Raw genomic sequence first — 24189 nt, forward strand, 5'->3', positions numbered from 1 at the left:
CAAAAGGCTAGAAGGTTGGAAGGGTCTGGCGAAAGAGAATTACATACAAAAAAAGTTACCAATTAACTCATGTGGGAGTGACTATGTTAGTATATGTATTAAGCCTGTGATCATGTGAGTGTTTGTACCATTAATTAGCAGTACTGAATCTACTTTCCTGATTAATTTAATTCCTGGGTCCTCCTTAAATATTAAGTTGTGTTAAGAAGATTCCAATATAAATGATTATATATAAATAAAACATAATATATAGGTATAGCTTGTTTTTCTTCACAAACTAGTTCCAACTTGTTCCATTAGAGATACCCCTAGTCTAGTACATAACAAGGTTTTTTTTTTAATTAACCATTTATCCATCAGATAATAGCTTCCCCAAGATTATTTTTTAACATTGCAGTAATATTGTGCAGTTGAGTGTCTAAAAATATCCACTCTATCATTGACTAACTCTTGTATTAGACCAGAAATTTCTGTTTAAAAATAAAAAAAAGATAAGGGGGAGTCAGGACTGTGGTTAATTAGAGCATGCCAATTAGTAAGATTAGTAAGATTAGCTTTATGGATTCATTAATGCTATTAATAGGCATTACTGTCACCAATTAAAGATCCGTATTTATATTTTAAACATAGGCCTGAAATAAAAACCGATGATGTATTTTAAAGTGCTCTTTCCTTGAGGGTGATATTTCCATAAAATATGAATTGCATTCTCTTTTTGGTAGAAACTGTCTGAAAGATATCTAGCTCTAGTGACATATCTGCCTGTCTAATGTTTAATATCAGATGTTTTGCTCATTAAATTACAAGATACTGAGAAAAAAAAGATGCCCTGCAGTTGCTCTCAGAACTGTGCTTTTGTGTACCATAGCAGTTCTTGCCTTTTTTTGTTTTAGGAGCAATTTTTTTATCGTAGGGTTTCAATGGACTTTATCTGATCTCTGGCTCAATTTGTCCATTGCCTACCTCTGTGTATCTTCAGAAGCCACATTTTGTTAAATCCATGAATGCATCTCTGGGAAAATGGACCAGGTTCAAAGTCAATTCCATTGATAGGAATTGGGTAGCACTCTGCATGAATCAATAAAGAATTTGGCATGTTGCTTTCAGAATTTTGTTTCTATATGGGTGGGTAAAGCTCCATGCCGAAAAAAAGTGGCAGACATTTTTATGCTAATGAAGCAGGGGAGATTTAAATCCCCGCTTCATTAGCAATTGCAATACATCTAATGTGCATCCCTTTTACGAAAAATGGATGCAATCTAGACGTAGCCATATAGTATGACATCTTATACATCAGAAGTCATCAACACCATCTAGTCACCTGCACAGTAAACACAACAACTGAAATTAGACCAAAGCATTACAAGCATGACCACACAAACAACAGCTGTGGGAAAGTTTGAGCAGAAACAGGGAAAAAATGACCTATTAAAATCCCATTATTTAGGAATATCTTTTTTTCCTGAATACCAGTGACCTATGTCTAGCATTGATGCTCTTCATAGGAAGTAAATCATAACATACAACTTGTGCTGATTGAATACAATATACATCCTAACTATGGTTCTTTTTCCAGTTTTAAAGCACTGAAATATACCTGCCAAATGAGTGTATGGATGACTTGCCATTTATATTTGCTTTCTTTTAGCTCCAGACCAGTCTGAGTGAACCAATGACACTATCGAAGTCAATCTCACTTCCCCGTAGTGCATACTGGCATCACATCACCCGACAGAACAGTGTTGGAGAAATCTACAGTTTACAAGGCAAGTAACTTTACAAAGAAAATGGCATGTCCATTTAGCATCCTTCACATTGAACAGAATTCATGCTAATTGCTTTTTATTTGCATTGGTTGTTTCCCGTTCATTTCAGTTTATCAGCTGTCACCAGCCATAGAGGAACTCTGGAGATTTGCAATACATTTATTTTTAATCAGAGGGGTAGCCATGTTTGTCAGTACCCACAAGAGCAATGAGGAATCCTATTGCACCTTAAAGACAGATTTATTTAGGCATAACGTATGTCCAAATAAATCTGTTGGTCTTTAACGTGCCATAAGACTATTCACAATTTTGTTTAGTTATACTAAAGGAAAAAATTACTTCCAGAATTGCCATGCACCAGAAAGTCCATCTGATACTGTGATTTAAATAAAAGACTCTACATAGTAACTTATAAGTACCTAAATAATGGCTGGCATTTGGATCTGTTTGATGGTGTGTTCAGCAAAGAGCTTTTGTTGCATCTCCTTTCTCTAATAGGATAGAGTATGAGGAGGACCAAACGGTATTCACCTCAGAGTTCTAAAGGAACTCAAATATGAGATTGCAAAACTACTTGCTATGATACATAACCAATATCAACCTTTGTACCTGATGACTGGAAAGGGAGCTAATGTAATGCCTGTCTTTAAACAGTGCTCCTGAGGTGATCCCGGCAATTGCAACCTGGTAAACCTAACTTCAGTACCAAGAAAAAAAATGTAGGAACTATAGTAAAGAAGAGTATTTTCATATGCATAGAAGCATGCTGAAGAAGAGCCAATATGACTTTTATAGAGGAAAGTCATGCCTCACCAATTTCTCAGAATTCGGAAGGTCTGCTGATGGATTGGTAAGCGGTCATAAGATAGGAAACAAAGAACAGTTTTGGTCAGTTTTCAGCATGGAGAGAGGTAAACAGCAAGGTCCTCTCAGAGATCTGTACTGGAACCAGGGCTGTTCAGTGTATTCGTAAATGATCTAGTAAAAGGTGGCAAAATTTCCATAATACAAAATCACTAATTATAGTTAAGACTAAAGCTACCTGAAAAGAGTTACTAAGGGATTTCACAAAACTGGGAAATTTTGCAAAAAAGAGGCTGATTAAATTAAATGTTGATAAATGCAAAGTAATCCACGTTGGAAAACATGATTCCACCTATACATGTGAAATGATGAGGTCTGAATTAGCTGTTACCACTCAAGAAAGAGATTTTGGAGTCATTGTGGATAGTCCTCTGAAAACATCTGCTCAGTATGCATTAACTGTCAAAAATGATAACAATGTTAAGTAACCATTGATGGTTAGTAAGACAAAATACCTTAATATCACTATGTAAACATATGATTCGTTCACACTTTGAATACTGTGTGCAGTTCTGGTCACTCCATCCTGGAAAAGATATACTGGAACTGGAAAAAAGTACAGAGTAGGCCAATTAAAACTTTTAGGGATATAAAACAGCTATTGTACGAGGAAGGATTAAAAAGACTGGATCTGTTCTGTTTAGAAAAGAGTTGAATGAGAAGCAATATGATAGAAGTCCGCAAAATCATGGTGTGGAGAAAGTGAATAAGTGCTTTTCATTCCTTCACATAATACAAGAACCAGAGGTCACCCAATGAAATGAATGGGCAGCAGGTTTATAACAAATATAAGATAGTGCTTCTCCACACAATGATGTGTTAACCTATGGAACTTGTTCCTAGGGGATGTTGTGAAGGCAAAAGCATAACTGAGTTAAAAAATGAATTAGATAAGTTGATGAAAGATAGGTACATCAATGGCTATTAGCCAAGATGGTCAAGTATGTAACCCTATACTCTGAGTATTCCTAAACCTCTGACTGCCAGAAACTAGGTGTGTGAGACCAGGGATGGATAACCTGATAATTGTCGTGTTTGGTTCATTCCATGTGAAGCCTCTGGCATGGGCCACTATCAGAAGACAAGATACTGAGCTAGATAGACCATTGATCTGACTCAGGATGGCCATGTTTATATGCCCTAATATTCTGTAAGCTAGCTTCAGGGCATCTGATTAAATCTGCATAAAACTGATTATGAGTTTCAAGACTAAAATAAAAAGTCTTAAAATATTAGTGATTTTTGGGGAAGATGCTTATATCTAGAGACAAACGGTGTCTGTCATTGGCTTGACTTAATCTAGGCCTGATTCTGAGATTTGATGAAAAAGGCAGTGCTTTTTAGAGGATGGGATCTGTTATGGGACAGCAGGGACTTGAGTCTTATTGCAGTCGTGCAAATGACATGTTGTTGGAACCTGGAGCGAGTCAGTTCATCTCTTTGTGCTTTAGGTTCTCCTCGTGCCTTTTGCCTTGTGTATTTAGATAGATTCTCCTCAAACAGCCTATCATCTCCAGGCCTCTCCAAAGAGTTTGCAGGCCAAGATGGCATGTTGTAGTTGGCAGCACTGTGTGGCCGGGCAGCTCCCAGCCAAGGCAGTGAGTGAGCAGTTGGGTGGGCAGGCGCTGGGATATTCAGGGCCCAAGGCCAGTCCTAATCATCTCCTATTATTTGTTTGAACAACATCCAGGATAAGTGGGCCTTGACTTTTTTTAGAACTTCCAAGTGCTAAAATAAGTAAAATTATTAATAATGATGACTAATGCTGACAATTAGTAACTTCTAAGTTAACTGGAAATGCAAGTAATTTGTTCTTTTATGGTAGAGGTTCTTTATGCATTTTAAAATTTAATAAATATATAAGAATGTTTTCATTCAAGCTATTAAAAACCCCAAATCTACATGTTATCTATCTCTGTGTAATTTTTGCCTGGCTTCTCATTATGATTGTATAGCTAAAACTACAAGTGAGAAATGATAGGATGGCTGAATTATCTTTCCTGAGAAAATATTTTACACTTTTTCATGAAAACAGGTGCAGTGTAGTGCACAGATGAAAGACCTGGGCTGCTTGTTTTGTTTGTGGGTTGTTTTTTTTTTTTTAATCATCATATAAATTAAACGCAGCAGGTGGGAAGCTCCTGCAAAGATTGCAGAAGAGAAAACACTGGTACACTGAAACACATGTTTAAGTCCTGAATTCATCCCGTAATGTAAGCATCTTGAATGGAGTAAAGCATTCTTTTCTTCCCCTGCCTTATCCCTGGGCTGTCATGGCTGTGATGTGGGGCTACTGTGCCATGTTTCTTGGCATTGGAAGCCTTGTGGATGGGGGTGGAGGAAGGGGATCAGGGGTTTGGTTTAAAACAGCAATTCTAAGTGGCAAGGGGAAGCAGCGGGATTGGGCTGAAGCTGGGAGAGAGAGGAAGGGGGAGAGAGGAAGGAGGCAGACAAGATGCAAAGTGGTGTGATGACATCATTCTGTTGTCCTACAGGAATTTTTAATATATAGAGAGATAGTATCATTATTTCTATCAAATCCCCTGTCATAGCTGATAAACAAGGAGCCTTCAGGTGGTGTCAGGAAGGTTAACGTTAGTACGCATAACCCTAGACATCCCTGTATTTACACCCTACACACAGCTGCAATAATATTTACACAAAATATTTCTTTTGACATAAGGAAGCTAAAAATGTGCTGTTTTTTATTAGCATTGTAAAATGCATGTGTGAGCATTATATATGAAGTTACAAATTCCCTCTGTATGATGTTAGTAAAACGTGTTTAAGACCAGAACAACCTAGCCAAGTTAAAGATGACCAACAGATCTGTCCTAGACAAACTGAAGTGGATTTTCCTCAGTTCGTATATTATCAGTATACAAAGCCACTGAACTAATCACGGGGATTGTCCTGATCACGAACTTGAGAGACAGAGAATTCACACAGCTTCTGCACTTCAGGGAGAGCACGGGAAACCAGACCTCTTATGGGGTGCAGAAAGCCTTCATGACTTGTAAGACAAAGATAACTCTGGATGGTATGAGGAATGAGTTTAGAGACTCCAGCTTTATCTTTAACTATAGAAGACAAATAAATGAAGCAATTTGGTGTCTCTGCTTGGTCCTGGCCAGGCTAGGCAGTAAAAGCTGGCAAGGAGACTGAGAGTAAGAGAAATAGGTTTGAACAAAGACACAGTTTTGCTAGCTTTAGTCTTCTGGTTGTGTTTATGTGCTTGTAACCATTTCTACCTTTATCTCTTTTACTTGGTATCTCTTAATCTTTGCTCTTTGGCTAAAACTTATTTGCTTTCATTATAAAGCATGAGTGTTGTACAAGTTTAGTAAGGTATGTGCTCTTAGACAGCTAACAGGTTGGAGTGTTCTAATGTCAATGAACCTTACACTTCCTCTGTACAGAGAGAGGGACTTGTCCCTGCATTAGGATGTTTTGGGGGTGAATTTGAGGCTTAAGGGCTGGTGGCAAATTATTGGGGTCAGAGCTATGGACCAAAGCTGTACAGCCACAAGACTCCTAGGGTTAAAGACAGGTTGTGACTGAATCTGCTGGTAGCTGGATTGTCCTCCCAACCATCACAGTTTGTTAATACTAATGTTAGCCAGAATTTCTCAGCAGACATTTTGCTATTAACAGTAGCACAAGGTGTTACCATTGATGATAACAGGTTTAAAGGCTGTTATCACTGTACTGCAGTCCTTCTCTATGTGGGTAAACAGTTGATTTTCTATCAAATGACTATTCTGAATGTTTTTAATCCAGGATACTCTGATCAGTAATAGTTCGATAAAGAACAAGTCTCTTATTTTGACGTTTAATTTCTACAGGAAGGGAAACAAAGTATTTTAAGCAAACTAAATTAATAGCCAAAAGAAGTCTGCTTGGAGTTAATTTGAATTTTTCTCACTTCATTTGGTCTGCTAACTGCTGGGCACTAAAATGTTTTTTCCCAGTTTTATGTGTTGCACTAATATTTAATGGTAAGCCCAGGGAGTTTTTCCATCTGTTGTTTGCTAATACCTTAAATATTATTTTTAAAAGGGGACAATTGGATATCTCAGCTGTAGAGTACACTTGAGCTCCAATTCAGATTGCAAGTAACCAGAACAGGAATTAAAAATCTCTAACTCTCTCAGATTTGATGAACAGAAGCCGTATTTTCAAGACAGTATATTTTCTCTGGTATTTAGGAGTGTTCATTGTCACTAAGGGCATGTCTAAACTACATCCCTCTTTCAAAAGAGGGATGTAAATTAGATCAAAATTACAAATGAAGCCGGGATTTGAATTTCCCATGCTTCATTTGCATAATGGCGGCCACACATTCTTTTGAAAACGGGTATTTCAAAAAAGAAACCGCAGTCTAGACATGGTTCTTTTGGGGGCAAAATAAAATCTTTTTTGAAAGATCCTGTACTCCTCAAAAAATGAGGTTTACGGGATCTTTCGAAAAAGGGGTATTTTTTAAAGAACCTCATCTAGACAGCAATTTCACTTTTGAAATACCCGTTTTCGAAAGAATGTGTGGCTGCCATTATGCAAATGAAGCACAGGAAATTCAAATCCCTGTGCAGTTTCGATCTGTCTAATTTGCAGTTTTGATCTAATTTACATCCCTCTTTCAAAAGAGGGATGTAGTGTAGACATAGCTTCAATGTGTTTTCCAGGCACACAGAGCATTTGATCTAGTTGCCTCAAAAGCAAAGGGCAAGCTAATTTGTAAATACCTGGACAAAAATAAGTAAAATAAAGGTGTAAAAACAAAATGTGTCCCCCTCGAATTATGTTCTTTACTATTATTCTGACATTGGTGTTACACCAGTTTTTAAAGTCACTATAATCCAAAATAAGCAACAAGATCTGAACTTTGTTGAATAGTTATACATAGCTGACAGCCTAGATCTCTGCTATCATTTAAAATTGTCACAAAGCCTGTTTAAAAGTAGCGTTTAAGTTAGCAGTTTAACTAAAATTTGCATTGAGCTGAAATTTAGTATTATAATTCTTGCTCTGAAGTCAATTTTCTCTTTCTTAGTTGAACGGATGTTGTAAATTTGATATAATGTATTTGATATTTTTAATTAAGGTCAAAATTAAATGTTGGTACATAATCTATTAGCTTTTCTTTCTTTTTCTCTACTCTGTTTTCCTATAATTGAAAACCCTTAAAATATAGAAAATCTAATTAAAGGCAAGTCTTAACCCAAGAAAATCCAGATTAAGGCTCAGATACCAACGTCAGGTACCCAGTTATGACTATGTTTAAGGTTCTGCTTGTTATTCTGCACTTGTTAGTATATCCATCACTCAAGTGAATGAACACATACTCTCACATATAGTCCCATGGACTTCAGGGAGACTGCCTGCATGAGTAAATGCTCACTACAAAAGCATTGTGCAGGATAACTCTGCATATTTTCATTTTGAGAAGAAAAGCAACTTCTTTTTTACAGTTATATTAAATAAAGGGGGGGAGGCACCAGTGAAAATGTTGATTCAGTTTTATTGTGAATGCCCCAAAGAGCATTTCTGCTTCAGACTTATTGAAAAACAAACTTAAATTAATCTAAACTTGTTTGTCAAGGACTAGATTTTTCACACCTTTGAATTCAGTGGGACTCTTTAACAGAGTAAGATGCTTCCCAATATCCGTAAGTAGGGCCGAATCTAAGCCTAGTAACTGCTTAGATAAAGAGAACATGTCAAAATAAAACCAAAACAAGTATGAAATCCTGGACCCATTTGAAGTCAATGGGAATTTTGCCATTGAAACGAATGGTGAAAGGGAACAGGGAAATCATGGTTCCACTTTCTCTGATCAAAACACCAGGGAGGTGCCCCTCCTTTCCTTGGCCTGAGTAAGCAGTGCTCTCCTATGGCTCCTGATTTCCCGGACTAGTGAGGTAAGAACTCTCCTCCTCTTTCAGTATACTGCAAAGGACTTATCAGTGCTAACAAGGCTGATATTGGTGCCAGTTAAACCTCTGGAGATTAAAAATTTTAATGCTAAAAAAATGACAATGTCACACTCACATGATTACTCCCAGCTACACAAATTCCCAGACTTTGCAAAGTTGAAGGAATGTTAGTTGGCAGCTCATTACAAATATTCAGAGAATATGCAAGTACTTAGAGCTGTTTGAATGATCCTGCATAGCTCTCTTTTAGACTAATCCTATGGGCATTTCCTTTATGCTTCTGTAACTTTCTGCAAATTAAAGTATGTAAAAAGAATAGCAGGGCATTCATCATTTTGGCAGTTCCATTGTTTGTTCGTACTCACAGCAACTAAGTGCAGAATTCCTTTTTCCATTTACTTTTGGTGCTTGAACAATGCAATTGATATCAAACGTTACAGTATATAAATTGGAACATTCAGTTGTGTTTCATTAAGTGTCTGCCAGCAGCTGGATAAAATACCTTGCCTTTTTTTTCTGAATCTATAATCAGGACTTGCAGGTCATTAAAGTAAAACCTCATAAAGCTGGAAGTCTAAATAAAGGATACCAGAAATAGGAAACCAACTATATCCAGTAGTACCCAGAAGATTCACATTATTCAGAGTTATTATATTGTATTGGTTCTTTAATCTTATCTGCTATCTTTGCTCCTATTCTTGAAACTTTTTAAAATCTATATACATGAATTTGTTGTTAATGTGCATTTTTCATTGTTTTTTCTAAAACCATTTTATAAAAATGTATAGACATTGAAATATAAGTCTGGACATTTAAATCTCCACATATACTGGCTGTGCCCCCTCCAAGACTTTCTTTATTTTATTTTTTGGGAGGGGGTGTAAAATTTTGTCAGGGACTGGGGCTTAAGCAGTCTAGCCTAGTGATCAGAACGAGAATGAGGTTTGCACAGCAGGGACTGTGGTCACTGAGGAGGAGCTGGAGGAATCAGAAGAGCTAGGTCCCATAAGCAAGCATGGTATCAGGCTGGGGGGTCAGAAAGCAGCGAGCAGAAATAGTACCAGGCTAGAATCAGGAGACATGGGTAAGAGTCAGAATCAGGCTGTGAATATCCTACGTGTAGGGCGCTACCAAATTCGCAGCCATGAAAAGCCTGTCACAGACTATGAAATCTGCTCTCACCCCTTGATACCTGGACTTTTGTGTGCTTTTACCTCACATTATACAGATTCCACGTAGGAGACCAGTGTATCTCATATTCGGAGTCCTAACCCAAAAGAGAGTTGTGGAGAGGTCACAAAGTTATTTTAGCAGAAGGTTGCTGCTGCCTACAGAGCTGGGTGGCTGGAGAGTGGCAGCTGCTGATTGAGAGCCCAGCTCTTAAGGTAGCAATGCAGAAGGAAGGGTGCCTTCAATGCTGGCCAGCAGCTGCCACTCTCCAGTGGCCCAGGTCTGAATGCAGCACTGCTGCCAGCAGTAGCACAGAATTAAGGGAAGTAGCACTGTCACCGGTGTTCACTTAAGCTGTGTGGCCTGGCCACTCAGGACAATGCCGCCCAGCTGGAGTTTCACGTTTTCATTCATTCTGAATGGTTCTGGCTGAGGTATGAGAAGAGGTCAAAGTAACGGGGTGTGCAGTTCTGGCAACAGCTGGCTGAGCTGCACCAAAAGCCAGCAGGGAGCTGTATAAAGAGCTGGCAGGGACCCAGGTTGTGATAGGAGAGTACCTGTAAGAAATTTAAGTTACTTTCACCCTTGAGATTCTCAAAGTTATGGGCAATGTAAAACAAGGGAGAAAGCTGTAAGTTATTTTAAAGGTTACCCAGATGTCACGTATGAAGGGTCTGTATTCATTTAAGGCCTGATTGTGATACTCTTTCTCGCAATGAACATCACCTCAGTGAAACTACATAAGCTGTTAGCAATTTAAGGGCATTTTGAATGTGTAAAAAATGCAACAAAAATGTTTCCCTGTTGAATGCAAGCAACTGTTGGATTTTTAAATAGTTTCATTAATGTGGGCTACCTAGCTCCTTCAACCTTTTTTGGCTGTGTGTCTCCTGAGTGGCAGATGGTTGTTTCAATGAAGTTTTGTGATACTGACTGCTCTTTGGGCTTGTCTTCGTTACATTGTTAGCACCACATATAATATGTGTGCTTCCCCTAATTTGACTCCTGTCCACACATGAACGTCTCTGCCTTGAGTTCAGTATTGTTTTTAACTGTAGCTAACTCTTGCAATCAAGAAAAGCATTTAGTAGTTTATATAGATTCCTGAAAGATGCAGCTCTGAACACAATTTTTTAAGTCATGTGCAATATTTCGCTATGAGTTGTGTTTTTCATCCCATTGTCATGACCACTTGTTTTAAGAGAGGGGAAGGAAGGGAACATCTCCAGAAAATCACCCTAAGTTTTTAATTAATTGAAGATGCCTGCAATTCCGGATTTATGCACAAGCTAAGTAAATTGCTATTATTAGTTGCATCCTTGCCTACGTACCAGTATATGTACAAATATAAAACTTTATTTTTCTATTTTCATTGTCCTTTCTGGTAGATTAATATACCCGTTTTGGTAATGCTTTGGGGCCTCTTAAACTTGATGTAGTTTAGAACTTAAGCATGTCTTAATCCAATCTTGGATAGCTGGAACTTTGAAATGAGGACACTGGAAAAATAGATTCCCACCTTCTGTGTGGCATTTCATAGTATGAAAGTAGGAGAGTCTTGTACCCATTATTTTAACATGTAATGTGATTTCACAGCTGCCACTTTCTGAAACATCCCACTATGGATTTTTGTTTGGTTTATTATTCCTTTTTGCACAAATAATATTGCATATCAGTGACTGCAACAATCATAAGTAAAAGGGAGTGAAAACCAGACTATCCATCCAGGAAATATTTGTATTTTACCATGTTTTCTTCCAAATCAGGATGAAGGGTTAAACTATTATTTTTATAGAACAAATAGCTCCAAAATATTTCAGTTCAGAAAAGTTAGTGTTTCATTTCAGCATTTTCAATCAAATCAAAATATTCTGATGTTCCCAAATCAAAATATTTAATTTTTTATTTGTTGAACTGCCCTGAAACATTTCATTTTGAAAAATCCATTATTGCCCAGTTCTGAATACAGTGTTCCTAATACAGGCAACATCCTAAACTTCTACCTGCCAAGGAAAGCATTATTCCCAGAGTGTATATTTAAGAACCATTTATTATAGTTAATAAGAAACAATTTTCTGCTAATTAAGACATCTTGAATTGAACTTTGGAGACTTTTGCTGGGACAAAACTTTTTGGATTGAGTACTATATAGAGAAAGAAACTGTAGATTAATGAAAGCAAAGGACTCAGATTTCGAAGACTGGGTGAAGTTGAAAGTGTTTTTTATTGTTCTTGATAAGGATTGGACTGGGGTTTTTTAATCACGTGATTTTAATTTTTAAATTCTTTTGGCTATGTTCCTGAGCGCATGGTGTACATGGAGATTGCATTTTGATATTTGTCAGATAATGTCTGTGATAAGTAACATAACAAGGATGAGAATGTCGACAGCACAAGTATATTGTCTCATCAAGTATGGTCATTTTACTCACAGTGGGCTGTATTGCCAACTTTCAAGCCAGCAAATAAGGCACAGTGCATCGTTACACTGCCCCAGAAGCAAGGGTAGAAATTAAACTGTCACTTAAGGATTCACAATTCGGCGCTGGCTGCTCCCTTACAAAGGGAATTAATCTGCACTAGTTCTTGTATTACTGCCACCATCTTATCTGTGGAGCAGCCAAGGTTCACTGTCTGCCTCTGACTGTCCATTCCTCATACTGGGAGAGGAAGAAGCTGCCTGCCACTATCAGATTTCCTTCCACCCTCTGCAGGGCTGGTCAATGTAAATGTCTGGGCAGGTGAGTAAGAGGTCCCTTTATTTCTCTATGCAGGTGCATAGCTATTTCAAGATTGACCACCCTCTGACCCTAAATTGGTCAAGAAACAATGACTGACTAATGTGAAACTTCAGAGGGGTAGCTGAGTTAGTCTGTAACTGGAAAAACTTAAAAAACAACAAATAGTCTAGTAGCATCTTAAAGACAAACACAACATGTCTATGGTGTCATGAGCTTTTGTGAGTACAACCCACCTCTTCAGATGACTGGAATAATGACTAATTTGAGTTGACATCTGCAGTTAGAGTTTTATATACTTTTTAATTGGTTGTGTTTTCTTAAGAAAATAAAAACATCCTCACACCATTGTTCTTGCATTATATTGATTTATTGATATCACCAGTTTTCCCCTCTGTGTTATGCTAATGTGTACATGTTTTAATGTTTCCATGAATACTTATGAAGACCTTCCATGGAAGTTAAAGGAGCCCCCATCAAGCAAATCTACATATTTGACCTCATTTTGCTACTTTTCTGCATGTGTATTCAAACTGATAACAACAATGCCATCATTTCTTCCTGAACACATACATATATGTGACACAAAGGCATCCCTGTTTCCATAAATGTGCCTACATTTAGGATGAACATAAATGATGTTTGTTTTTAAATAAGATTTCTGTGTACTGCATTAGGATGTCTAATGGGCGAGTCGTCAGATTTCCTGGTTTCTTGGTCACGGACTGATGATATCAAACCAGGGATGCAGGTACAATATGCTTTTCTCTTTCCACTCATCATCAACCCAAATCTCAACCTCTGAGACTGATCATGAATGAAGTGGGTGCTGAAAATGAAATTCAGAGCCTGTTTGCATAGACACTAAAGCATGAACTTCCAGTTTGAAAAAGCATGCTCTCATCGTAATTACTGTACATGCAGTGTGCATTTGATTGGATGATTACTGACAGGCTTTGGCTGCTTGTTTTCTCCATTACCGCCATAATGTTGTTCATCAGTGTCTCAACAGTGTTGTAGGACTTTTATTTGTGAGATTAGAGTCCTGTCATCACCAAGCCTTTGATTTTAGTCATTGTACCATGGGTAAGCTGAGCAGTTTGGGGTTAGAAAATGGAAATGTATTTCATTGTGTATTGTCAACTGTATCATTAGAATAGGTTATTTAATTCTGAGAAATAGCTCAGCAGCTTTTCATTCTTTTTGTGCCTAAATAGAAACACTTTTATTTAATCAAGTATGTGTGAATTTTCTCAATCTCTAGTTCTGCTTCCCCATGTATCCGTTTCTGAAGAACCTTGTTTTCTTTTAACCACATCCTATATTGCTGAAGACAACCTGAAGTTAATTAATGGCTTCCGGTGAGGATAAACACCGTGTGCTCTGGATACCTTTGTCTGAGTTTCACTTATAATTTAGCTGCCTTGAATTTCACCACTGATGTTGAGAAAGTCTGAAGTGTAACCACGGGAGCTTTCTCTCCCAGGGTAGGGGGTTTCTGTGGTGCCTCAGAAACAACATAATGACTAGTATGCCATTTTTCTCCTTGCAGCCAGCGTAGGGAGTACTTTCCAAGGAACGGGAAATTCTCTATACCGCAGTGATCCCTGGATAATGCTTCAGTCTGTTAGTCATCAGGTTCCAATAATTTGTGTGGGAGGGCTGGACTCGCGCAAATATACAAGTGTAAAGGTGGCTTAATGATACTTTTCTGTATATGCCAACTACCCACATGATTCTCATCCAAAGCTAAAGATCCATAATTTCTGCAGTGTTTACAGGATGTTAAAATCTGAAATGGGAAAAGTATTTAAGCAGTCATCCTCTATGAAGTGATTCTCCTCTTTACACTCATGTAAATCAGGAGTAACTCCATTAACATGAATGCAATTCCACCAACCTAATGCTGTTGTGGAAGAAGTAAAATATTGATGCCATTATCTACAGTACTGTCATGTCTGTAGATTGCTTACTCCTCTTGCTTAATAGTTCAAGTCGTAAAAGATATAGGATTTTGTGACTCAAACAGATCAGAGAAGAAACTGTTGTTATTCATAGAGAAGGGGTCAGCTCTTAGCTGATACAGATCAACGTAGCCCATTTGGGGCAGGTCTACACAGCAAGGCTAAACTCAAAATATGATACGCAATTTGAGCTACATTAATTGCGTAGCTTAAATTGAAATAGCTTACTTCAACTTTTGGTGCTGTCTACACAGCAGTTATTTTGAGATAGAGCACTCTTCCCCTGACTTGAAGAATGAGAGTTACAGGTGTCAAAGTAATCAGTCCTCCAGCTCAACATTATTTTGACATTATGTCAAAATAACTGCTTGTGTGTAGACACGGACTATGCTGCTGTGTAGATATAGTCTGGATTGAAAGAATTGATGGAGATTTACACCAACTAAGAACCTGTCCCTTTTATGATAAACCATCTTCATATATTTTTTCAACATTAGTAGCATTTGCTATTACTGATCATTGTTCAATGAAATACAATGAAATGAAATGTGTTGACCAAAGTTGATCTTTATTTTCATAGTCTCAGAGGGCTGGCCATGTTAGTCTATAACTTTAAAAACAACAAGTAGTCCTGTGGCACCTTATGATACTATACATATATGTTTGTTAGTCTTGCGCGTTCATGGGCACTAATCAAGATCATCTCATCTGAAGTGGATTATGCCCATGAACGCTCAAGATATTATACATATATGTTTGTTAGTCTCTAAGATGCCACAGAACTCCTTGTTGTTTTGTTTTTAAAGTTGTTTTTATTTTGATAGGTATGTGTTCCTTTGTATGATTTTTATATACAGATTTAGATGCCTTTTTCCTGATAAGGATGTATTCTTTTGACTGCTTAGGGTGACAGAACCCTTAAATGAAGGAGAATGAGTTTTAAATATTGCAGCAACAGCGTAACCAATGAACTCACTGCAACACCACTGAACATCACAGAAATATGGAAACGACCCTTTTCCCACTACAGTTACCCACGTGAAAATGCCCCAAACCCAAAGGCTATGTCTACACTCATGGCTTCTTGCGCAAGTATGGCCATTCTTGTGCAAGAATCTGCAGAGCATCCACACTGCTCGCCCGCTCTTGCGCAAGGAAATTTACAGTACCTCATGGTAAGAGAGGGCTCCTTGCGCAAGAGCTATGCTCTTTTTTTTATCAGGTGTAAGCCCTCTTGCGCAGGTGTTCTTGCGCAAGAGGGCAGTGTGGATGCTCAGCAGGGATTTCTTGCGCAAGAAAGCCCTATGGCTAAAATGGCCATCAGAGCTTTCTTGCGCAAGAGGGTGTCTACACTGCCAAGGGAGCTCTTGCGCAAAAGCACATTGCGTACATGGCAGTGTGAACGTTTTCTTGCACAAGACTTCTTGCACAAGTATCCTGCGCAAAAAACCACCGGTGTAGACATAGCCAAAATGTTTTCATTTAAGTTAATACCCACAGAGTGTCAGTAAAGCAATATTCAGTTGTAGGCAGTTGGGACTGATGATTCCCTTATTCCCATGAACACAGCTTTAGTCAGTAGGATATCTAAGGCTTGTACTGCCCTGCTGCTGCATTTTTTCCCATCCAGAAGTGATAGACAGAGCTTGCTTTGGTTCATGTCTATGCTGACCCTAGATGAGTAAACAGATGTCACTATTAAAGGTGAAATATGACTCACCTTCTAACCATTCACACAGCATTCCCCGTTTTCAGAGACACAAGGGGCGAGTGGCCAAATACACAAATGCCATTGTATCTCTCATGTAGCAGCAGAGTGCTATCCTTAGACAACCAAACAGGAAAACTCACACAAACTGAATATGGATTTGCAGCTGCTTGAAATGAGTATGTGAAACCATGCTTTGAGAGATATCATTTGCCTCTCTTCTTTGGTAGAAGTTTCTGAAAGTAAGTGCAGAATATATTTTATTAGTATATAAGTGAGGGTGTATATGTTTGTTTTCTTCCTCCCCCAAAAATGTTTTCAAGAGCGACATTATTAATTGTCAAGGTTTTTTCCAATATTGAGCTTTTGCCAAGATTGTTAACAACAAGCAGAGCATATAGCTAAGGGATGTTTATTAGTCATCCCCCAAATACTTCACAACCCAGTTATTATCCTACTCTCTTAGCCCACGCAAAGAACAAAACAAAATCATAGAATGCAGAACAAAGTAAAAAGTGACTCGAAGGTTGGATGCACATGATGAAACCTTCCCTATATAATTAATCGAACAAATACACAAATATTTTCATGTATTAATTCCAGGTTCATTGGTGTAACACATACATTGTTTCCATGTGTACTAAGGCTGTGTCTGCAGTTGGGGCTAAGGATGCAGTTCCCAGTTTGTGTAGATATACTTGTGCTAGCTCTCATCATGTTAATACACTAAAAATAGTAGTGTAGCCACGGTAGCATGGGCAGCAATGCTTGGTGGCATGGGCTAGCCATCCTGAGTATATACCTTTGGAATTGGGACAGATCTATATTCGGATTGGCTAGCCTGTTCTGCCTATCACCTCTGCCTACTATTTTTGGAGAGCTAACGTGAGCCTATCTACACAGGCTGGGAATCAACCTCCAAGTCCAAATGCACACATAGCTTAGACTTCCCCTACTCTATATTTTCAAAATATCTCCTTCAAGAAATGTCATGAGTAAGATTAGCTAGCAGGCATTCTGGTGGTGCACTATATTTTCATGTTCTTAATTATTCTATCTGCCATCTTAATCCAACTTACATCCAAATTGCCCTCCTCAATTAAAAGGTGTTCAGAACCAAAGTATTATTTCATGGACAGTAGGATTAGCTGTAAAGTCCCCAACCCCTCTTCCAAATGTTGGGTTTTTTTTATTTCAGAGTCCCAAAGCATGCTGATAATATTACTTACATAATTTGACATCCCCAACAAAACTTTGTAGGTGGCACACCGAATCTACCATTTTCTGTGGTGTTTATTTTATAGTATATACCTTTTTAAAATCTCATGTCTCTGCCTATTTTCATTCTCCTGCTCAATTTCATTTTTTACTGGCCATAAGTGCCCATTACTCATGCTTTTTAAAAAATATAGCTACTTGGCAAGCACTATTATTTTTCTTCATAAGGTGGCATGATCAAATGAGGGCCAGTTCCTCAGTTATTCTAAATTGGTGTGACTCATTAAATAACCTAATAGCAGTAACATTTCCTATATTTGCAGATAGATTTCTGTTTTGCTTGGAATGCGTGTCATGCAGTACTTTGAAACTAAATTGATAATTTGGCAATGCAGCTAAACAGAGAGTTCTGTCACTTGCAAAGTATTTGTTACATACTTAGTGCCGTGTGTTATGAAGCTGCAAAGATCACATTTCCTGCCCCGCTGTACTCAGGAGTCTGATTTTTAGTGGCAAAACACACAGCTTCAGTCACAATGATTATAAGCAAGTGTCCTGATCTGGATGCACAGAGTGAGAGAGCATTACAATAACTTGGCACCTTTTAAGTGTTAATATTTGAAACATAAGTACCTCTGACAGGCCTTTGCCATTACAAAGATAAACAGTGAAGCCGTCATACTCTTTAGGTAGGATTTCTTCTGAGTATCATTGTGATAAAGAATATAGAAGCAGGGAAGAAAGTCCATTCTGTAGAATAATATTACTGAGCATCATTATGCTTAGTTGGTTGCGTGTTTTCATTTGAAGATTTAAAATGTGTATTGACTTGCTTTTTACAGAAAGAATACTCAGTGCAAAGATAGAATACAAATCAGAGATGTAACAGGCTTTTGTTTTAAAAATTATCATGGTAGTTTGTGCTTCCATTGATATATAGAGTAAGTTTAAGTTTTAAAACTTCCTAGTTGCTGCCTTTTTTTAACCCTAGCGTACTGGTATAACAGGAAAATGGTACAGACTGAAGATGCAATTAGTTACTACCTCAGGCTGTTTATGAGAACTGAGCTGTTCAGCTGGAAGGGGTTCTGCCTAGGGATACCAAGACTTCAGGTTGAATTATTTATCAAGATTGGTAGCAAATATTAAGAATTTTTCAATAAGGGTATGAAAGATAATTTGTAAAACCAAACCTTCTGTAAAACCAGATAATTTGTAAAACCAGATCCCAAGCTATTGTATATCAGTTGTTGGCGTATGTTGTTGGCGTATGATGTTTCACATCAGCTATGGGTCTGTCCCTACAAATTCACTAAGGGCCTGATCCTACAAACAGAATAAGACCTAGATCTTCAAAGGTATTTAGGCACCAAGCTCCATTGAAATCAGTATCAATGGTATTTGAAGGTGCTCAATACTTTGCAGGAGGCTCTCACCCTTCACAGGATTGGGCTGGCAGAGGGAGATGTCAAATCAGCCTTTCAAAAGTGCTGATTGTTCCGAGAACCCCCTGCTTTTAAGCATTTTTGTTTGTATGTGCAAGCTGTTGCCTTTAAAACCTAGAACATACTATTCAAAACCTTTATGAACAACCCAGTGTTCAATTTTTGGGACAGTATAGTTTTCTTCCATCCCATTAACCTTTCGAAAAAATCTCTTGCCACTAGTTTCTTTCCCCAATATGCTTAACCAGATGAAGTTGTTGTCTGAAAGAATGTGCTATAAAATAAAATCATTGTACAGGTACAGAATAATTGTCAGGTTTTGCACTCTGGGAGGTGCATGGTTCCCATGGAAATTATTGGAACTTCTTGCTCAACTCCAAAGATAAAATTTTGCCCAATGAGAAGTAGGAAATGTACATAACTAATTCCTGTTTATCTTTGTCATCTTTGTTTTCTCTTATCCTGTGTTTGAGACTTGGTGAAAGTCTACTGAAAATATTAGTCATTAACCAACACAGACATTAAATAATTTTATGCGAATGCATTACCATACAAAGACCTTTTGTGTGAGAGTTCCTCAGGAAAACTTTTTACTATAAATACCTTCCTAAATATGAAATTGCGGTTCCATAATTTTCAGGAACATTTCTCCTTGCTTTCAAAAGACTAAGGAAATTGGCAGTAATTGAAAAGTTTGACAGCTTTCAGTTCCTTCCTGTAAAGATGAATTTTCCAAAAGCAAGTAATCAGTCTTGCTTCCATACTCAATAATAACCCATTTGTAGAGTTTGTGTCTTCTGAGCCCTTAAGATTATTTCCATGGCTAAGAAGAACAAGTTTTTTTTAGTTCTGGCCTTTAGTGCAGCTTGTCTGTTCTTACGGCCCTACAGGTCTGAATGACTTTCCAAGGGTAATGTTTGCTTGTCACATCTTTAGAAACCCATGAGCTGGCAACACACACCAGGAATTAAACAGTCATCAATAATATTTATAGAAAGTCTGAGGAACTAATAAGCTCCATTTCTAAAGTATATTATAATCTTTTACCTATAAAACAGCTCATTGAATTCATAGCAGACAATTGGGTGACTTAGCTTCAGTATTTTTTATGAATATAATGACTTTCATAAACAATTAAGACATTTTTACTCTTTCAAAGGTAGCTTAATACCTAAACTGATAGTCTCCTGTGTGACACTGATATGTTTTATAGAATTATTTTCCCATGATACATACATATAACTAACTAAGGGTACGTCTACACTACAGCGCTAGTTCGAACTAACTTAGTTCGAATTAGTTAATTCGAACTAAGCTAGTTCGAACTAACGCATCTAGAACTAAAAACTAGTTCGAACTAGCGTTTTGCTAGTTCGAACTAGTAAGTCCACATTGAGTGGACTCTGAACAGGGCTTAAGGATGGCCGGAAGCAGTGCTGGCAGGGCATAAAAGGAGGACTTAGAGCATGGAGATGCTGTCTCAGGCTAGCCGAGGGCTGCGCTTAAAGGGTCCCGACCCCCACCCCGGACACACAGTTCTAAGGGGTGCCCCGCTTGCAAAGAAGTTCTGGCTTGGAGTGCCCTGAGTGCCCACACTGGGCACATCACACCACTCGGCCATCAGCCCGGCTGCACTTGCCGCAGGCTGCCATCTGGGGAGAGGGAGTAATTGGGGGGCTGCAGGAGAGCTTCCACCCCCAGAAGCCCGCAGAGCCAGCCCAGTCCTCCCCATCGGGGGCTCGTACCCCATTCCTCCCTCACCTCCTTCCACTTACCCTTCCCTAGCCCCCCTTCTTATTGATGTACAAAATAAAGATAACGTTTCTGCCAACATTGACTCTGTCTTTATTGAAAAAAACTGGGGGAGACTGGGAAAAGGAGGTGGGAGAGGGGAAGAGAAAGGCTGGGAGAGGGGAGGGCAACTAACATGATCAGGGGTTGGGAACAGGTCCCAGATGAAGAAAGGCTACAGAGACTGGGACTGTTCAGCTTAGAAAAGAGGAGACGGAGGGGGGACAGGATAGAGGTCTCTAAAAGCAGGGGTTGGGTGGAGAGGGTGCATTCAGAAAAGTTCTTCCTGAGTTCCCATCAAGAAGGACTAGAGGACACCAAAGGAAAGGAATGGGTAGCAGGCTTGAAACTAGTAAGAGAAAGTTGTTCTTGACAAAGCAAATAGTTAACCTGTGGAACTCCTTGCTGCAGGAGGCTGTGAAGGCTACAACTAGAACAGAGTTTAAAGGGAAGTGAGATCAAGTCATGGAGGTTGGGTCCATGGAGTCCTATTAGCCAGAGGGTAGGAGTGGTGTCCCTGCCCAAAGTTTGTGGAAGGCTGGAGAGGGATGGCACGAGACAAATGGCTTGGTCATTGTCTTCGGTCCATCCCCTCCAGGGTCCCTAGGGTTGGCCGCTGTTGGCAGACAGGCTACTGGGCTAGATGGACCTTTGGTCTGACCCAGTACGGCCATTGTAAGCTCAGGGCTCAGTGTCGGGGGTCTCAGTGGACCCCCTTGATTTTCATGCACACCTGGTCCTGGGTGGCCAGGCTGGCAGCTCTCCTGCCCTAGACGGCCACTTTCCTGTGCCTAGTGCGGAGATCGTGGACGAGGTCCACGATGTCCGCACTAGCCCAGGAAGGTGCCCGCCTCTTGTGGTCCAGGGCAAGCTCCCGGGAGCCGCCAGCCTGGTCCCGGCAAGAGGGGGTGGGCTGGGGGGCATCGGGTGGGTGGCTCTGTGCCGTGCCAGGTGCAGGGTCTGCTAGCTGGGTGCTGGCAGGCTTGCACCTGGCACGGGCACCGTAGCCAGCCCGTGCCCCTTTAAGGGGTCCGGGGCCGGGAGGGGGGCATAGAGTTTCCCTGGTGTTGGCCAGAGTGGCCACCAGGGAAACCTGGGGAGGGCTAGCCTCCCACTAGTTCGAACTAAAGGGCTACACAGCCCTTAGTTCGAACTAGCTAGTTCGAACTAGGCGTTAGTCCTCGTAAAATGAGGTTTACCTAGTTCGAACTAAGCGCTCCGCTAGTTCGATTCAAATTCGAACTAGCGGAGCGCTAGTGTAGCACCTATTAAAGTTAGTTCGAACTAACGTCCGTTAGTTCGAACTAACTTTGTAGTGTAGACATACCCTAACTTCTCACATTATATTTGGCAAGTACTATATTTTCATCATTTTCTTTTCCTATTTGCTAAAATGAGGAAGGCAAAACATTGAGTAATAGCCTTTAATCTAATATGTTCACCTCTTTGATTCCATCCATATACTTTATCACTAGACTTCTTTCCGGAACAGTCTTGGACCATTTTTAGGTCAGTGTTTAGTCTTTTTTTTTAATTAGTCCATTGTTATGAAAACAGCTTTGTTCTTTTCAAGAGCATATTTAAGAAGCCAAGGAAGTGGAACTTTAATATCAGACAAAAATAACCAGGGGTGTTTAGGCCAAATTTACCTTATTGATTATTTCAGAAAAGATTAGCATATACAATAAGATATTTACTAATCAGCAGGGCCGGTCCTAACCAATTGGCAACCCCAGGCAACTGCCTAGTTCTCCCATACGTTTGCCAGATGGTTTCAAAAAAAATACCGGACAAAAATTTATCAAGCAAAAAAAGAAAAAAATCACTGGGGAAAATTTGTCAGGAAAAAAAAAGTTTTAATATTAATTTGTTTTTGTTTTCACAAATGTTAATAACCTTTAATTTTGCAGAGAAAATAAGTTTATTTGTATAATAAGTTAAAAATTATAAGTAACTTTCAGTAATGAAAAAGATGCTTGAAATGAGTTTCAGAATACACCATCAATTCTTAGGATGCATTATCCTATGACATAATATGATTATTTCCTGTTAGGGTCACTATAGTAAACAGAATTATATTTGATCACATGTAAGCTGAAAAATATGAGTATGAATGTGTATTGCAAATAAATGTAGGAACATGGGACAATAATAGGTTTTGGACTCTGGTAAAGACATTTTACTCAGCATATTCAGCTACTTTGTCAGAGTAATATAAACTACAAAGATGAAGGGCTCAGAGGAAACCCAGAAATACTAATGTTCAGATGCTGACAGCATTGGTTTTAATGATTTGGGGGGGAGTTGCAAATCAAGTATGCTTTTGTTGAATATGTCTTTAAAAATTGGTGTATTATTTCAATGTATGGGAAATTGTGTCATGCTAAAAATAGTGAAATTGCAGTGAAATATAATATACCCTTAAGTGTCATGAAATCATAATCCAATATCAGTATGTCTGAGGTTTTGGTCATAAATGTTAAGTAACTGTGCTGATATTTGGCTAGGTGATAAAAACTTAGCTGTGAAATGACTGAAACAGATCTTTAGAGTAGAGGCACCCAAACTTGGTGTTTCCAAAGGCTTCATAGCAACACAGAACAGCCATGGACCACATTAAAGAACTTTGTGAGCTACAGTTATTAATATTTGTATGTTGCAACATTTCATGGCGTGCTGTACAGAAATGCCTTGAAGAGATTATTCTCTCCATAGAATACCTGCAGTTTCTTTACAAAATACAAAACGTGGCAGAGAAAAATAGAAATCTTACATTTTCTGCAGCTTTACCAGCTTGTACTTTGATCCTATCAGATCTTACAAGTTAATTAGGGTCAGACTGGTCTGTATTTTGACAGGAGGCCTCCGTAGTATATACTCAAGTGCTGCAAGAAATGCTATTGGAAACTGAATATAAAGCATTCTTGAACTTGGTAGTAAACCATCATGCAACCTTATCTGATATGTTCATAAAAAAATTACAAGAGATGAGTTAACATTAGCATCCTAACAAAATTGCAGTCCAACTATTTATATTCTGTCCCTACAATTAATTAGATAGATGTATAGAGATGGGCTGCATTTCAGATTTGTATGCATTTTTGTTAGTTTGGAGGTCAGTTTACCACAGACTCCTTTGCACTGTCTTGCATTGGTTTACATCAAGACCACGTTGGATATTACATCCAGCAAAAGTGCCTTTTTCCCAGTGATGGAAAATGGGAATATAGTTTTACATTAATGTGGGCAGTGTTTTGAATTAGCTTATTATAGTATTTTGTTAATGCTAGGAATGGGTGGGTTTGGGGGTTTCTGGGTTGTTCGGTTTTGAGGTTTTTTGGTTTGTTCTATGAAACATTTTCTTTAGTGATGTTAAGCCTGAAGTTTGTTGCTTCTGATTTTGTTCAACTTCCTCTCCCTCTGCCCCTTAATCTATAATTAATAATAAGTAATGATAAATAATAGACTATTACTTTGCTTTTTTGTGTTCTTAAATTTCCCCTTTATTTGTAAGTATAAAATACTCCAAACTCTACAGGACATGTATCTAAACAGATTCATTGAATTTGAATTTGTGCCAAAACCAAAC

General features: G+C 38.6%; 1 protein-coding gene across 3 annotated transcripts in view; it reads left to right on the top strand.

The window, feature by feature from the left end:
- Positions 1–24189, top strand: part of DOK6 (docking protein 6) — a 369141-nt gene that overhangs the window by 307034 nt on the left and 37918 nt on the right. For 2 of the 3 annotated variants that reach the window (XM_014572702.2, XM_006121422.3), the window contains one exon: positions 1649–1766. In XM_014572702.2, coding sequence (XP_014428188.2) covers positions 1649–1766 — 118 coding nt within the window. Of the gene's footprint in view, positions 1–1648; positions 1767–13151; positions 13226–24189 lie in introns of all 3 variants that reach the window. The other variant, XM_014572701.2, reaches the window with a different exon arrangement.

The sequence above is a fragment of the Pelodiscus sinensis genome, chromosome 2 (genome assembly GCF_049634645.1).
Source record: "Pelodiscus sinensis isolate JC-2024 chromosome 2, ASM4963464v1, whole genome shotgun sequence".
Lineage (NCBI taxonomy): Eukaryota > Metazoa > Chordata > Testudines > Trionychidae > Pelodiscus > Pelodiscus sinensis.